The sequence below is a fragment of the Phodopus roborovskii genome, unplaced genomic scaffold (genome assembly GCF_943737965.1).
Source record: "Phodopus roborovskii unplaced genomic scaffold, PHOROB, whole genome shotgun sequence".
NCBI lineage: Eukaryota > Metazoa > Chordata > Mammalia > Rodentia > Cricetidae > Phodopus > Phodopus roborovskii.
In genome coordinates, this window is record NW_026126629.1 from 3258679 (window position 1) to 3275160 (window position 16482).

The 16482-nt window shown below is 41.8% G+C and overlaps 1 protein-coding gene across 1 annotated transcript in view; it reads right to left on the bottom strand.

Moving 5' to 3' along the window:
- Window positions 1-9507, bottom strand: part of LOC127238286 (sperm motility kinase-like) — a 55917-nt gene extending 46410 nt beyond the window's left edge. The window contains exon 1 of the mRNA XM_051206835.1: window positions 9108-9507. Coding sequence (XP_051062792.1) covers window positions 9108-9455 — 348 coding nt within the window. The 5' untranslated portion in view covers window positions 9456-9507. The remainder of the gene's footprint in view (window positions 1-9107) is intronic.
- Between the last annotated feature and the right edge of the window lie 6975 nt (window positions 9508-16482).

Consider the following 16482-nt stretch of genomic DNA (forward strand, 5'->3'; position numbering starts at 1 on the left):
AAAATGAAGTTTGTCACAGAACGTGTCCAACATGACCTGGAGATCTGAGGAGGGAAAGGGTTGCCAATTAGAGTTCTGAGGTTGATGTCGGAAAGTACAATTTACACAGGCTGGTACCAAAAAGGTATCATGAATGGTTCAAAGCAATTTAAATTGTAAAAAAGAACAAGCTATTGAGAACCTTAGAGACTCACTTTTCTCCACAGGGAGCTGAACAGTACTGGGAAAGTTTGGGGTAGTGTGTGTGAAGATGCAGACACAAATAGCTGGTATTGACTGCACCTGTTCCTGTTGCCTCCATTATGCACACTGTGAGGAAGAAGGGTGTTAAGTGTGAGAGCCTGATCACTAGCTGACTTCTCTCACATAACAGTCTAAATAAAGGCTACAATATGGTCCCTCCAGTGATCAAAAATATTAATAGTTGGCACTGTAAATATCTGGACTCTTGAGCATCATTTCTACATTCTGAGATTCACATTCTTACAGACCATTCAATGGGCTTGGAGACTTTGGTCCACTTGTGGTGTCTCTTTGGAGATTACATGGCCTGCCACAGAAGGCAATTATCCCTTGCCCAGCACTCGTTTCAATTAATAAGTTAGCACAGCAGGACAAACAAAATGAAAGCCAGGCTAAAAGCCCTAGCTCTTAGTCACAAATGCAGTCTAGACCTGAATCCTGTACAGCATGGAACCAGGGTACAATGTAATTGTAAAAGTGTTGATCCCATACCTGAACACTCTTCCCTAGGCAGTGTAAGCTCTACCCACTTGCAAGTGGAGCAAAGTTCCAGCATTCCATGCACAGTGGTACCCATTTTCTTCCAGTTTTCTGCAGTTTCCTGTAAGAGACGAAGATGTTTCTGAGAAAACTCCCTACAGGGAGTATGCAGTATGACTGTGCTTTTCTGATGAACAGAGATAAAAGAAGAAGACTTCAAATACAACCACTGAAGAGGAAGAAGGAGAAACAGATCTCTTGCCCTAATAATTGGGACCAGAAACCAGAAGGGATGGACAAATTAGTTAGTACTGCTGAGGTACTTCCCTGAGACTGGTGCACAGGGTGTGTTCATTCATGGGCACCTTGGAAATGGTCTTGTCTAAAACCAACCTCTGTCAAGCATGCAGGGAATTGCAGCCCTGAACCATTTTTCCTTCTGAACTATGGTTTCCTGTGGTAAATGACTTACCCCCTCCTGTGCTGGACACAGACACATCATGTTGAATAACTGGAACTCTTGCATAGCACCTACATCTGCTCTTTCAGGCCACAGCTGCAAATCTCCTCCGTGCATGTCCTGATTTATAAAAATCTTTCTCTTTAAATATGAAAAATATGCACAGGTAATCTGAAATTATAGCACTTAGTCTCCACTGTTCTTACCCCAGCACACATCCTGCTCCCCATGGAGACTCCAGTCTGTCTTCCATCCTCTCTAAATCCTCCCTGTACAAACTGTCTCTTGGGCCTCTGTATCCTGCAATCTTATGTTCTCCAGCTCAACTCTGTCACTCGTTTAGGAGCTAGTACAGTGCCATGGATGATACTGAAGTCAGATCTGAAAATATGCATATCCACAAAGGGAAACTAGTTACTGAGTCAATTGCAAAGGACACATGACAGTTTCAATACAAAAATGAGATTAATATATGAAGAGGATGTGGGTCAAAGAGCACATACTGAATGTCAGTATTTGAAATTTTCCACAAAACATATACACATAACGTGATTCATTAAGGCTGCCCACACTCTCCATATCTCTTCAATATTCTACTTGAAGTACTAGTGAGAGCAATAAGTAATCAAAAGGATATCAAGGGGGTACAAATTGGAAAGGATGAAGTCAAACTTCACTATTTGAATATGATATGATAGTTAACAGAAGTGACCCAAAAAATTGTACCAGGGGATTTCTACATCTAATAAAAAAAAAAGATTCAGCAGAGTGACAGGATACAAGATTAACTCAAAAAATCTGTAGACCTATGTTATACAGATAAGAAGCGGGCTGAGAATGTAATCAGAGAAATATCACCCTTTACAATAGCCAAAAGCAACATGAAATATCTTGGATTAACGCTAACCAAACAAGTGAAAGAGAGATATAGTAAGAATTTTACATCTTTAAAGAAAGTAATTAAGCAAAATACCAGAAAGTATACCAATCTCCCATGCTGTTGGATAAGTAGGATAAGCATAGTAAAAACGGCAATCTTGCATAAAGCAATCTACAGATTCAACGCAATCTCCATCAGTATCACAGCACAATTCTTCACAGAACTTGAAAGAACAATTCTCAACATTATATGGGGGAAAAACACATTATAGGTAAAACAAACCTGTTCAATAAAGGGACTTCTGGAGGTATCACCATCCCTGTCTTCAAGATTTATTATAGAGGTAGATCCTGAAAACAGCTTGGTATTAGTGCAAAAATAGACAAGTAGACCACTGGAATGAAATTATAATCCTCACCACTAACCCACAGCCAGTTTATGCTGGAGATGATGTGGAGAAAGGGAAATACTCCTCCGTTGCTGGTGGGAGTGAAAACTTGTACAGCAATTTTGGAAATCAGTATGGTGGTTACTCAGGAAATAACAATCATTCTACCTCATGATCCAGAATTCCACTCATACACACATAACCAAAACATGTACCTACATGCAATAAGGATATCTGTTCAACTATATTCATGGTAGCTTTATTTGTAATAGCCAGAACCTAGATTTAGCCACCTAAATACCCGTCAACTGAAGAAAGGATGGAGAAAGTGTAGATTTAAACAATGGTGTACTACACAAAAGAGGGAAAAAGGGAATCTTGAAATTCTCAGGCAAATGGATGGAACTAGTAGAAACTATCATAGGTAAGGAAACCTAGTCACAAAAGACAAACATGGTATGTACCCACTCATATATGTATGTAAGACACAGAGCAAAGGATCACCAGCCTACACACCACACAGCAGAAAAGCTAGGAAGAAAGGAAGACACAAACAGAGTTATATATTGTGTCCCACAAAAGAAAAAAGAGACAAGACCTCATGAACAAATTGGGAGCATATGTGGAGGACAGAGGGAGTTAAGAGAAACAGAATGGCAGAAGAGGAGGGGAAGGAGGACATGTTGGGACAGGAGGATAAGGTCAGGGGAAGAATAGAGGAGAGAAAGAAAACAGATACCATAATAGAGGGAGCCATTATAGGTTTCAAAAAGAAATCTGGCACTGGGGATTGTCCAGAGATGTACAAGGATGACCCCAAATAACAATCTAAGTAATAGTGGAGAGGCTACCTCAAATGCCCTTCCCTGATAATGACATTAAATACTACCTTATATGCCTTCCAAGAGCCTTCATCCAGTAGCTGGTGGAAGCAGAAGCAGACACTCACAGCTAAACACTGTGGCAAACTCCTATAATAAAGTTGCAGGGAGGTAGGAGTTATGAGCAAAGGGGTCAAAACTATGGTGGAAAAAACCACAGAAACTGCTAACCTGAACAAGGGGAAGCACACGAACTCCAGTCTGGTAGTTTAAAAACCAGCATAGGATGGATTCAGGCCCTCTAAATATGGGTGTTAGATAGGAAGACTGGGCAGTCTATGGGGGTCATGGTAGTGAATTTATCTCTACTGTGTAAATAGACATTAGGATCCCATACCACATACAGTGATACTCTCTCAACCTATATCCATGGGGGAGGGCCTATGCCCTGCTCCATATGATATGATTGGGAAGATTCCCAGGGAAGGCATCAAGCTTCCTGTAGATCAGAAAGAGGATGGGATAGATATTGAGGGGACGGGGGAAGAGGAGAGTGTGAAGGCCTGAGACTGACATGTAAAACAGCTTGTTGCAAATTGAAATAAAAATTATGAACAACAAATAAAAACATGACTGTACTATACGTGACAATCAAGTCCCAATCAACAACATCTGTGTTCTCTCATATGCAAAATCTGGAGGTCTGTAGGATCCAGAAGAGAAATGACAGGAAAGTAAAGGCATGGATATTTCATTACTCTCCTGGAATGGCACACAGAGTCCTGGGGATGGGAATGATCACTTGTCCCCATACAGACACTCCACAGTGTGCTCCATAGAGTCCTAGTTGGTTCAGTAAATCGCTAGCCAAACAGGTTTTGACAAGAAAAGATAGCACTGTGGGGCACATGAGCAAAACTAGTCATAAAAGCCAGCAGGTGGGTGGGTTATATCTTTGTGGTGGATAGGGACACTGGGAGCTCCTATCCAGAATGAGCGGCTTTCTATACTACCTTTACCATTGGTGACTTTAAAATGAAAGCTCTCCCTCCAAAATACCAATTGTCTCCACGATCAACCTAGAGTCCTGAGCATTGTTCTGATAGCCCAAATGGAAAGAAATCACTCAATCAATCAGAACATAGAGGTCAATCTGGAATCTTCCGATTGGTCAGATTGAAGTCATGTGACCTGTGTCTAGACTACAGGTGGAGATCCGGGTGAAACAGCCTCAGTGCAACACATTAATACTCCATGCTTGTTTCCATTATCTATCAGCTAGGTCCCACCTCCGTCAGGTCACTGCCCTGTGTTCACAGAAGAATTCAAAAAAGCACATCTCACCTTCAGGTGTCTGTTCATGGTAAACACAGACTCTATTCTGAAGGTCAGGTTTGGAGTTTACCCCCTGTTTCAAGTCCATCCAGGATGAATGTTCCTTTCAATCCCTGACCCTGTACTGTGGGAAAAAGCACAGAATTGGTACAATTCTATCTCACATATTTGGGGGTATTTACATTGATGGTATAAAGTACTTGAGGCCAGGCATGGCAGTGCACATGTGTGATCGCAGTACTCAGGAGGCGAGGCAGGTGTGGATCTCTGTGAGTTGGAGAACTGACTGTTCTACATAGAGAGGCTAAGGATAGGCGGGGCATATAATATCCTCTCTTTAAACTCAAAACATAAAAAGTGCTTTCATGAAATTTCCTTGTCTCATTTCCTGAATTCAGCCATTTCACAGCCCTGGCACCACTGATCTGCTAGAGAAAAAATGCTTTTCCAGGGTTGATTCCCACAACTCAAAATTGGTCTCACCCACTAAGCAAGCTGCTAATAGTTCTGTGTACATGGGATGCATGAGGTGATCAGTATACTACAAAGTAACTGATGGCAAAAGTGTGCTGCCATCCTGCTAGACAAATACCATCCAACGACTTCAAAATGCACTAGTGTTTGAGAAAAGCCCAGGGTCTGGTGGTCAGAATAGAATCTGGGTTCCAAGTTCATGAAGAAGATAGCACCTCTCTTTCCACACCTCTAAGGTCTCTCAGTCTGCCATTGCTCTGAAGCAATCAATGGTAAGTTTCCCTCTGTCTTGGAGAAGCTGACATAGGCCAACTCATATGTAATTTTCTCCCAGACAACAAGACCTGGCCTGAGAATCTCATTCTCTCTCAAAACATATACTTACTATACTCAATCTTCCCTTCACATGATGCATGACAGATTAGGGCACTGGATTCCCAGTAGATATCAGTTCCCCTTAACAACTCAGTGAGCTCTTCCCTACCTGAAGGTATCCTGGAAAACAGTTCAGACACTATACCCACCTCTGCTTCACACTTAACCTATGGCCCTTATCATGGGCTCCACCATAATCAAAGACTTCGTGAAAGCATGACCCCTTCGGTCATCATTGGTCATAGAGAAGTCATGGCTGAGGGACTTGTGAAGGTACATCTCAGCATGGAGCTTGGCAAGGCCTACTTACCTCTCCACTTTGGAGAATAACAATGGTAATGTATGGTCAAAAGTAAGTTAAAAATACCTCCGTGAGATGGGAAAATGATGTCAAAATCTTGGATCAGGTGATCAGAAGGAACATGAGAATTCTGGATGAAGAGGGCTTGAGAACAGAGACAAAGATGTCTTCAGGTCATTCAGACAGGACATGAGGAGACAATACTGCATGACAGAGCCAAACATCTCTATTGCCACACTCTTCAACAGTAGCCCAGGAGAGTAACCCCTTCCTAAAGGAGCTTCACACTTCTACATATTGACATGAGCCATAAATTTGAGTACAGGGAATACCTCTTCATGCAGAGCCCAGTGGGAACTCTTCTGCAAGATACTTTTGTTCCTGACTTTACTTATTGAAAACCCCTCCCGAACAAACTTCCCTTTTTCCTGACTCTTTTGAGGTTAGATCCTCAGGACAGACTTTTTCACCATTTTTACAGGTCCTCTCATTTCCTCTTTATCCTCTCCAATTCGCTTCTCCCTGTTCTTCCCCATAACCTCCCTTATCCCATTTCTCACTGGTTTTGCACTACCTGAATCTTTTCCTAAACACAGTCAGAAAGCAATTTGGCGGGACTTGAGTGATCAAAGAGGATTGCTGCCCCAGAGCTGAATATATTCTGTCCTGTTCACAGAAGCAACCCTACTTGATGCATGGAAGCCTGGTTCTTCAAGACCATAAAAACAGGGAAGTAGATCTTAACTAGCTTCAAGCTACATGTGACTGTTCAGGGATGAACAACAACATGAGAGGGTGGCAGTGGCAGGAACTTTTGGGAATGTGGTAGCTGAGGCTGAATTGTTACAGGATGGATACTAAGTCCTGTTGCCCTTACATCTTGCTGCACAAGACACAGATTTGTGACCAAATTCCTTCCTATTTTACAGCAAGAAGCTGTGTTAAGTGGGACATTTCATTTCCTCCAACTAAACACACAAAGAATAATGGAAGCACCTCAATTAGTGACTGGCAGACAGGATTACTCAGAACAGAGGAAGATGGGACTCCACTTGCCAAGACCTGGCATTTACTCCAACAACATCCTAGCTCAATGGGTAATAACAAGATGACATTTCCAAGGCAGCATCCTTTTGTGTACCTTACATGCTAGGATGACCAGAGCAGTTCCTGTAAACCTAATTGCTGGCTGTTCCTATTCTCAGTCCCATTATGGACTTCACGGGACCCTTGGTCCTTCACTAGCTTGTACAGAAACCCTGTCAGAGATCAATACATTAATCTCTTTCATAGCAGTTGTTGACAGGAAGTCCCCACGACAGACTGTATTCATTACACTGCCCCACATTTCCCTTTTTTCCTACTTCAATCCTGTTTCCCAATTAGGAACCATGTCCTTCCCCCAGAGGACTTACACAGGTCTAGCTGTACATTCCAAAACAGTCACAGAATAAGTTGGAATGGCTAAAGTGAACAGGATGATGAGCAGCCTAGACTGGTACAGAAGGCACTCCTGGATGTACAAGCAGCCATTTGCCATGCCGTCTGTAGGTCCTAAAAGGAAAAAGCTAGGGAGATAGGGTCATTGGGTAAACGTGCCTAATGAGCACGTCTGGGTACAACAACAACTGCTGGTGCTGGAGGAAGCTGAAGGAGAATCAAACATGCACATCACACAATAGCACGAGGATGGATGCAGGAGCCTGGTGACTTGGATAGCTCGGTGTTGACATTCTGCAGATCTGTCCATCCATCCATCCTGGTTCCCTTCTGAGCAGTCACTCCTCACCAGAGTTGGTGTTCTACTAGGCCATCTCGTTTTCCACACTTCAAAGCAGAAGGAAACATGAAAGCATCTCCATTAGCAACTTGGACAGAACAAGGTTTGGTACCAATGTTCCACTATTCTGAACCTTTGCCCACATTAGCCAAAATCACACCCTTCCTTCCCTTCTGGCACTTCCCATGCTATGCTATCTCATTTTCCAGGCAATTACATGAAAAGAAAGCTATGGCATATTGCGTCTAATGTACCAGACATCTTAAATTCTGTGCCCTCTCAGTGGATACAACTGTAAAATAATTTCTTGAAAATACAATGGAACAATTCATCTGGGTGACTAAACCTACTGCAGTGCACGTAAAACTCCATGGTCCCTCCTTCCTCTGAAGCCCCAGAAACAAGGGGTCGAGGCTCACCTGGGGGTGGGCAGGCAGCAGCAGCAGCAGCACAGCACCCTCAGTGCATTGGAAATGTGCTTCCTCATCAGTTTCCAGCCCCTGAATGGCCTGGTGCCAGATCTTGCGTTTGCCACCTGGGACGGGTCACTCTGAATGTCAGACCCCATGGATGGCTCCTCTATGGAGAAGCCCATGTTCTCAAACCCAGTGGCTGTTTCATCCAGGGATGGTTCAGGAGAAGAGACACTGACAGGAAGAATGTCAGCTGAGTTCCTGTTGACTACAATGTCCCTTGTTGCAGTATTGGTGATATCAGCCATTGAACTATCTCTTTCTGGGACTTTAATATCAGGACAGGGCATCAGCTCCAGGCAGGGGTGTCTCCTGACCATTGGGGAGCTTCTGCATCCCTTGCCTGTTCCTTCCACATGGGCTTTGTGAAAATGATTCTCCACAGCAGGAAGAGCTGGTTCACTAGCTCTCCTCAAGGGCCGAGGGAGGCTGAGAAGACCTGAAGAGACCATGTTTATCCGGGACTTATCTTGTAGATGGCTATGCCCACAGCTCAGTTTGAATTTGAGGATATTTATGGTTGCTGTTACATTATTTTGTTGCCTGTGCTTTAGGGATGATACAATCTCTTTACACGTATAGCCCATGCTGCACATAGTCTCCACGACCCTGGGAAGGATTTCTTTAGTGTCGGGTGGTACGTGTTCTGGAATGTGGCCCAGCCATGGTCGTTCCACAAGCTGACGTATTGTTATTCTGTACCCGGTGGGGACCATGAGTAAACGTGCCAGGATGATGTGGCACGATTTTGATAGGTGGTGGGGAATGGGACACATTGTGGTGGTGATGAGCCGGTGCATACCATCAGGGGTGATTTCGACATATGGGAAGTGCCCTGTTACCAGGACGTAGAGAACGACACCCAGGCTCCACATGTCACCTGCCATTCCATCATAGGGTTTCCTTGCCAAGATCTCTGGGGCCCAATAGAGCATGGAATCACAGATCTCCTCCAACGTCTGCCCCTCGGTGACTTTAGTTGCCATACCAAAGTCACACAGCTTGGCGTTTCCTGCTGCGTCCAGTAAGATGTTTTCTAATTTTATATCACGGTGCACGATGTGTCTTTGGTGGAGGAAGTACACTGCTGACACGACCTGCTGGAAAAGCGGTCTAGCCTCCTCCTCCTCTAGACAGCCCGCTGCCCTGACGCAGCTCTCCAGATCTATGCCTGCCACATATTCCATGATCATGTAAGTGGTCGTCAGTGTGTCGATCATGTGAAAAAATCGAACGATGTTCCTGTGTTCTACAGACTGAAGGATGTTTACTTCACTGCTGATGTCAGCCACACTGTTGATGCTTTTCTCCAGGACCTTGACAGCCACTCGTGTATGTGTGGGAAGGTGGCAGGCCAGCTTCACCTCCCCAAATGAACCAGAACCTAAAGATAGTAACATCTTGAAATCCTTTTCAAGAATGTCCTCTTCCATGTGGCTGGCCATGGTGTTATGCTCAATTCCAACCACTTTATCTCCTCAGAAATTTCAGAGGCACACAGTGCTAAAAAAATAATAATATTGTAGGTTTATGGGGAATGTTTATAGTTTTGAATTCTCTTAATGAAATGTGTGATATCCTACTGATGACCTCCAGTGATATAAAAATACTTGAAGAACCCAAACCCACAGCAGTAGATGGGGATCAAAGAAGGTTCTGTTGGAGTCAGTAAAGTGGGAGTGCAAAGCACATGCTGAGATCCCTGAGACAATGAGCTAGTTCTTTTCATGGATGTGCCACAATGCAAACTGCTCAATCAAGCTCATCAACGCAGGTCAGACACAGATTACATTATACAACTATTGATGGTGTAACTGATAGAACTACAGTCCTGAGGGCATTTCCGGAATGTTACAGTGCTGAGATACCGGTACATTAGAAAATGTGGTCTGAATTCCCACTCAGGTATAAATATTGAATTAAGGTAAAATGAAAGCATTTAAACACATGAGCAAAAACTAACAATTTTGGACTTGCAATAAGCAGTGCTCCATTCATGGCAGAACCCAAATATCATGGATTCTGTGGATCGTTCAGTACTTTCTAGAAATAGGAGGACCAGTGATAGATAATAATTGAAGATAGAGGAAGCAAAGGAACACACCCAAACTCTTCCCTGTGCCACTCTTACTCTGCTGATCCCACAAACAAATAAGTTCAATGAATACAGCAAGTTAACTTCCTTTACTTAGTGAATACACATGAGAAAAATCTTCGATGAGAGTCTTGATAATACACATCCATTTCAGCAACAAACTCAATAGCCTTTTTTTTTCACAGGGCAAACAGACTCACACAGCAGTTTAAGAAGAATATATAGCAAGCAAATAGAACAACAGCAGAGCATAGAAGGAGACTGTGGGGAAGAGTCCACATTCAATACAGTGACTAGAGCACTGTTGTGTTGTAGGAAAGAGCTAACACTAGGTACAGTTTTTCCTGAAACAAAGCACGCGAACAGCATCTGCTTCTGGAGGAAAGAGGGTGTCTGTGCATTGATACAAGTCATAACATCAGTTCAAACAATGGGGGGAGTATGTAAATTTTACAGTGAAGTAGCATCAATGTACACTACAGAACTGTATAAAATTTATAAGGTAATTACTTATTGTTAATATACAAAATTTATGTATATATATATTTATGTTGAGGAAATATAATACACATATTAAATAATTGTTATTATTAAAATAATATTGATATGTATTTTGTTATAATATATAATAATCATTGGTATAATAAATAGAATTATACTACACATAGTACATATTATATGTACTGTACAATTATTATGTTAAATACTGAAAAACTTTATAAGAGAAAAGAAATGGCAGAGAAATTAAATAATGAATTTTTGATATTAAATTTGGGATCAGATCAAAGGCAAAATTTAAAAATAATCTTATTACATATTCTTTTGCTGTGTTCAGGTGCTATCTGATGTTTTCTGAAGGGAAACAGAGAAGCAGTAGATCTGAGGGACACAGGAGCATTGGAGGGAGGGGAAGCTGCAGCCAGGATGTACTTATGAAAGAAGAATAAATATAAATGAAAAACATGAATATAAATATGAAACCGCAAACCTAAATCCCAGGATTCATGAACAACAAACTAGACAGCAACAGCTAATGGCAATGTTCCACAAGTCATTCAGTACTTCTGAAACCAAGGGAAGGAACAGTTCAAGTTCTGTTCGTAAAGGAAACATTACCCTAATTTTCAAACCATACGAGACATTTTAAAAGATCTTATTTTCAGGCAATATCCTTGACTGAAAGGTTGGAAAATCTCAGTGAGAATCATAGACAGGTCACATCAAATTCAACGCCAAATTAAGACCATAACTCATGATCAAGGTATCTTTAACCAGGAATAAATCATTCATTAATGTGAACAAATTGTCAAAGCATAGCATGTACACATCACTGAGGTAAGTCCTATATATAGAAATCAGTGAAAGGCAATGCCTTCTTCAGGAAAAAGCTTGGAACTAGAAAAGCGTTACTACACACATGCAGTTCCACAAACACAGGTGTCACAGTTTCTTTCCCAAAGGTCATGAGCAGGCAGGGGGATAAATAACCTTTATATAGTGGAAAGTATTTGTCAAATTCAGTGTTGGTGGGAAAGGAAATATAGCAGATGGATATGATCAAATGAAAGGAAAGCAATATATCAAAGTTATGATCAAATTTCTCATTCTATACAATTAATGAATACCGATAAATTTCTAAAATACACAAGATCACTGGTATGAAATGAGAAAAAGTTTGACTGAAACCCAAAGCAATTATGTAAATAAAAGTGTAAAAAGATGTCAAACGCCAAAGCCAAAAACACACTAAAAATTGGGAAATACAGTCACTATGTCCAGATCCAACAGGAGGGGAAAAGGCTAAGTATATGGCAAACAACTGAGACCAACTGATCTCCCAAGAACCAACTGATGCTCTGAAGTACAGACAAAGCCCAGTCTCAGGCAATGCAATTTTATTGGCTAGGGACTAGCACACCTCACAAGGACTCCCTGTGATGTCACATGCGATGGACCAATCAAAGGTCAAAACAAAGCCATGGTGATTTTTAATTTTTTTTTTTTCAGTTTACAAATTCCCCCCTAGGATACATGTTCTTAGTAAAGAGAGCTGCTTTCCATCCACACCCCACCCCTGCTCCTTTCCCAAATGTCAAAATAGATTCATTGCTGTCACACAATCACACATTGATCATACCTCTCCCATCTACACCCTGATTATAATCAATGAGCTCTTCTAGTGGCCTCAAGTCCAGATCCCTTCCTCTATCCTGCATACAGGTCTCATGTTAAGCAAGCCTCTTTCTTGGTGTTATACCATCTCCCTCTCACAAACCTTGAGTTGTGGACAAATACTCTGATGGGATTAAACTCCTTCAGACAACCACAGAGTGTCCATTAACATTAACAACATTTTTTCTGAAAGGAGGATTGATTGCTAGCATCACTATCCCTCTGGTAACTCTGCCCCATACCTCCATCACCTGATAAAAGAGAAAATATATCCTACAAGGGGAAATAATAAATGAGAGTAAAACTTAATGTATATGAAACAAAACTTAACAAAACACTAAAAATACTGAGTATCAAGAAAAACTTTTACAGTCACCGAGACAATCTGCTGATGAATTCTTTACCTGACCATGTAACAGCAACATTCTCCAAATATTTCACTAGCCTAACATGTGAAGGAAGGACCGTTTTCAACACGTTCATGGATATGCATTGCCCTTGTTCTCAGACCAACTGAATAAAACTTAAAAGGGGCCTGGTGTAAGGCAATGGCTTGACTAAGAAGTTAGAAAATAACAGATAAACCTCCAGGAGAGATAGCTTACACCATATTCACACCACATTCACAGTATACATCATGATGCCTACACTGAACACAAATTGATACACATCAAAGCATAATGTAACATTACTCAAGTCTCATGATCAGTCATCCAAGGTATGATACGCTACGTTTATGATAAAATCATGAAACTGGAGATAGTGTTACTTTCAAAATTCCAGTTCCACAAACAACAATGTCCCATTTTTGTTCCTGGAGGGTCATGAACAAGCAGTGGGGAGAACCTTTCTTCCTTTGCGTTTTCTCCTCACATTCAATGGATGGGAAAGTGAAAAAGATTAGGAAAATGGCATTGAAATGCAGTATAGGCAGATATGGGAGTCAGATCAAATTCTTCATCCTATACAGATACTATTGTAGCATTTCATATATAAATACACAATAACAATCACAAAACTGAAGACAAAAAGAGCTGAAAAATGTAAATTGGGTGAAATGAAAAAAAAAAACTTACAGGCAGAAATCAAAACCTAAACCTGTGATGTAAATAAAGGAATATATTGACCAGTGACAAAAGGCCAAGCTGAAACCCTGGGAAACTCACCCACTATGTCACGATCCACAGGTTTGGAAAGTCAAAATGAGAAAAGAAACAGCTGAGTCCAACTGCTCACTCCACCTTGACCAACTGCTTCTCTGAAGCACAATGACAAATGACATTCCAGGGTGGTGGTCTTTCATTGGACGATATGTATCTTACCTCACATGGAATCCAAGTGATGTCACATGCAACGGTCCAATCACATCTTGGCAACGCACAGCGATTTTTTGAAATTTTGTAATCTTACATACTTGTCTCCAGCCATTCTACATCTAACTTTTCTAATGGATGATATTTAATACTTGTGAACGGTCTACTTGCAGGAGGTAGATTTACTTAACCTCAGAGTTAAGAAAACTTAAGTCAGTGGGAACACTAATGGCATGGACATCAGCAAAATTGTTCAGTAGATTATATGGCATTGTAATCTCAATATTCTTCTGACTTGTCCCTGTCCTCTCCAATTACTATTTCTGCAATCATAAGCATGTTTCTCTAGTTAGGCATGGTCAAGTTACATTATAGGTGTCATGATGAACACAATCAATCAGTGGTTCTCTCTCTGCCCATAGCCCCCTCTCATTTAATTGATGCACACATATGTAGCAGCTCCCTGAATCAAATCCCTACATTTTCTATGCTCCAGGAAGGCACTGTCTTCCAAACACTGCCCATGTTCTCCTTTCAGGAATAGTGAGGAGAGGTTCTCAGTTTGTGCCTCATCTCTTACTGTAGCTATACTCTCCCATCATGACAGTCCTTAGTGCTCCTATGTAATGTCCTCTAAATTCGCTGTATCACCACAGATTAGACACAGGCACTGTCTTCCCTAATTTCCTAATAACCTGTAAGGTCAGACTGTGTGTAACCTATTTGTTTGTCTTTCAGGGCAGAGAAAGAAAGTCTTCTACAGAGGATGAATAAGATACTATCCACCTGTATGAAAGAGATTCACTTAGATCTCATTGGTAAAGGCATTTGGGGGTTTATTCAAGAGTTGTATACCTGGATCTTCAGGTAGTTTGGTTTTAATCATTCTGAGGACATTCCACGATGGTTTTATGGTAGCTGAACAAAACAGACTTGCATTCCTATCAGTAATGGATGAGTGTTTCTCTTACCACAAGTCCTTGCCAGAAGTAGCAGTCACTTGGTTTATTGATCTAAGACATTCTCATAGTGTAAGGTAAATCTCTGAATTCATTTGATTGTCATGTCCCTGAGAGTTTAGGATGTGGAATCATTTCTCTCTCTTTTTTTTAATGTAATTTATTATTTTACATGTCGATCCCAGTTCCTTCTCCCTCCCTCACTCTTACCCTATCTTCCCCCTCACATGCACCCTGAATACCCTCCCTTCCCATCCTCCCACCCCAATTCCACATGTAGGTCAATGCCATCCAGTTGGGGTCATGTAGATCTGACAGGTCACTTGAAGTAGAGACTAGGTTAAGGCAGTATCCCTCCATGGGGGATGTGTTCAAAAGGTCCTTTTGTGCACCAGGGATACATCCTGGATCCTCTGTCTGAGGTCTTTTAGACTGCTCAGTCCTTCTGGCTGAGACCCATATACAGGGGGCACTGATTCAGTCCCAAGCTGGCTTCCCAGCTATCAGTCTCTGGGCGAGTTAGCTCCTCCTTGTTGAGGTAAGTGGTCTCTATGTCCTTCTTCAGGCTGGTCTTCTCCTGTCCATCTACATCTGGGTTTTAGTTCAACTCAGGGTTTAGGAATGGGTGTTTGCTTCTATTTCCAAGAGGTAACAGGTGAGGGCTACATGGATAAGTTAGTTGTTGATCTCTTTAGCTGGAACTTAAAGTACTATGTTGAAGAGATAGGGAGAGAAGGCAGCCTTGTTCCTGAATTTTTTTTTCAATTTTATACCTTTTTATTTATTTTTGTATTTTTTAAATTTATTTTATATAACAAAGTCCAATTCAATGAAAACAAACATTTATACACAATATTTGGGAATTTGGGTGTTGTTCTTTCCAAACTACTTCCTGCTGGTAAGGGGCGCTGTCCTGGGGGATTCGAAGACGATTCAGAAATACTGGCTGTAGTCTGTAAGGCTGCTTTGTCCAGCTGTTTTGAATGTAGGATCACCTCGTACTCTGTTTCAGGCGGTCTGGCATGATCAAACCACATTAGTCTAGAAGGAATCCACCTCTTTTCATTTTCTGTGGAAACAAAAATAGAAATCCTTTTCCCCAGTAACTTGTCGTTCAACTTAAATTTTGGGGTCAAAGCATTTTTTTTATTTAATTTATTATTTTACATGTTGATCCGAGTAACCCCTCCCTCCCTCTCTCCCTCCTTCCCTCCCTCCTTGTCTCTCTCCCTCCCTCCTTCCCTCCCTTTTACCCTCTCTGCCCTCTCACATGCCCTCTAAACACCCTCCCCTCCTTTCCCCCCACCCCAATTCCAATGTAGGGGAATGCCATCCAGTTTGGGTCATGTAGATCTGACAGGTCATGTGAAGTAGGGACTAGGGCTACTCTCCTGTCTCTAGATTAAGGCAGTTATTCCTCCATGGGTGATGTGTTCGCAAAGTTCTTTTGTGCACTAGGGATATATCCTGGCTCCACTGTCTGAGGTCCCTTAGACTGCTCAGTTCTTCTGGCTACAACCCATATTCAGGGGGCCCTGAGTCAGTGTCATGCTGGCTGCCCAGCTATCAGTCTAGTGGGCCTTAGCTCCTCCTTGTTCAGGTAAGCTGTCTCTATGTACTTCTACTGCATGGTCTTGTCCTCTCCATCTGCTTCTGGGTTCTAGTTCGACTCAGTGTTTATGTATGGGTGTTTGCTCCTATTTTCAACAGGCATTAGTTGAGGACTCCATGGAGAAATTAGTTGTTAATCTCACTCTCCGGGAAAGGCATTTTTGATAGCCTTTCCACGGGAGCTGAGATTGTTAGTTGGGAGCAGTCTTGTAGTTCCCTCGACCTTTCTTAGTGTTCAACTTTATCTTCAAACCAATATTGGCTCCCTCTTTTATGTTCTCTCTCTCTCTGTCTCTGTCTCTCTCTGTCTCTCTCTCTCTTC